Here is a 1,301-nt window from a genome sequence, read left to right as displayed (position 1 = left end):
GCTTTAGTTTTGGGAATGGAAATGGAGCTTTGAAACAGGATAGTCCGTGGCGTCCAGGCTGGCTGTGTGCCCAGCCACCCACTCGAAGCCGGTCCTCGGGGATGTCAAGATGCAGTTGGGCTGGTGGATGCGGGCAGCAGTAGCCAAGGCAACACAGAACTCGCTGATCAATGTCCCCTGGGCATGTGGGGTGGGTTTTGCAGCCCTGCCGTGTCCTGTGCTACTACTGCACATGCTACCAGAGTGACCCCTGTTTATTTACTGCATTTTAGTATCTCCACTAGGTTTTGAGTGTCACTCAGCTGCACTAAGAGTGTAAGCACAGACACAGACTGCATTGTGCTGAGTCGTAATAAGAAACAAGGTCAGCTTATTCAAGACTCATGTGTGAAGTATTTTCTGGTTTGGGGATTTTCTTTTTAAATGAAATGATGGGTGTTACCTAAAAAGCACTAATTTTAAAAATCATGATAAAGAAGTGAAATATCCCCCTCACCGTGGTAAGATGTAGACAGCTATGGTCCTCTTTGTGAGGTTGCAGCCTGCTGTGAAGTGGGAATAACTGAAGGTTTCTTGAATTTCTCGAATGTTGCCACTTTGAGATAGATAACTAACAGCATTGTGTGCAAAAATCAACTCGGTGGCCTCTGTTCTGCAGTTACAGCCTTTCATGTGGGCTTGAAACAGTTGATGACGCGAACACCACATCGCCGGAATCTCGGAAAAGCGTGGTGAAGAGGCTCAGCCTGTGAGTACAACAGGGCAAAGGGCAGCGGGGTGTTCGTATGGACCTGACGAACCCAAAGCAGCAGAAGCTGCTTCACCAGCCAAGAAACGTGGCTGGGGATCCAGAGCACTGCGTGACCCCCAGGAGGCATCATCAGCTAGAAACAGCGTCTTTCTGGCTGAGCTGTCCCTTACACCTGAGAATTGGTAATGATGACGGGGGTTAGAAACAAGGTGTGAGGAAAAGAAACATGTTCGTGCTGGCTTATCAATTTGATACCTATTGTGTAATAACTTCCCTGAACGCAAGGAGCAAAACACAGTAACTGAGGATAAAGTCTGACCTGTTATTAGCCCAAGTTGCTACACACATGCAAAAATTCCTCACAGGGCTTCAGTGCGAAAACTAAGGTTAGCAGAAAGGCATTTGGTAACAGAAACAATCTATCCAATGGCCTTCAGGTTAGAGAAGGGAAAAAAAGCATAGGGACGTGGTCCAATTTAGCTTAATAGTACGAAGATTCAAACAGGAGGTGGGTGGGGAGCAGGGGTGTGCAGCAAAGACACGGGAAACC

General features: G+C 47.5%; 1 protein-coding gene across 1 annotated transcript in view; it reads left to right on the top strand.

The window, feature by feature from the left end:
• The window catches only part of RGL1 (ral guanine nucleotide dissociation stimulator-like 1), a 25,550-nt gene that overhangs the window by 18,095 nt on the left and 6,154 nt on the right, over positions 1–1,301 (top strand). Inside the window, exon 11 of the mRNA XM_010144958.1 lies at positions 659–748. Coding sequence (XP_010143260.1) covers positions 659–748 — 90 coding nt within the window. The remainder of the gene's footprint in view (positions 1–658; positions 749–1,301) is intronic.

Source organism: Buceros rhinoceros, unplaced genomic scaffold, assembly GCF_000710305.1.
Source record: "Buceros rhinoceros silvestris isolate BGI_N320 unplaced genomic scaffold, ASM71030v1 scaffold11501, whole genome shotgun sequence".
NCBI lineage: Eukaryota > Metazoa > Chordata > Aves > Bucerotiformes > Bucerotidae > Buceros > Buceros rhinoceros.
Note: the sequence above shows the minus strand (reverse complement) of the source record. Positions and strands in the feature narration are given on the sequence as shown.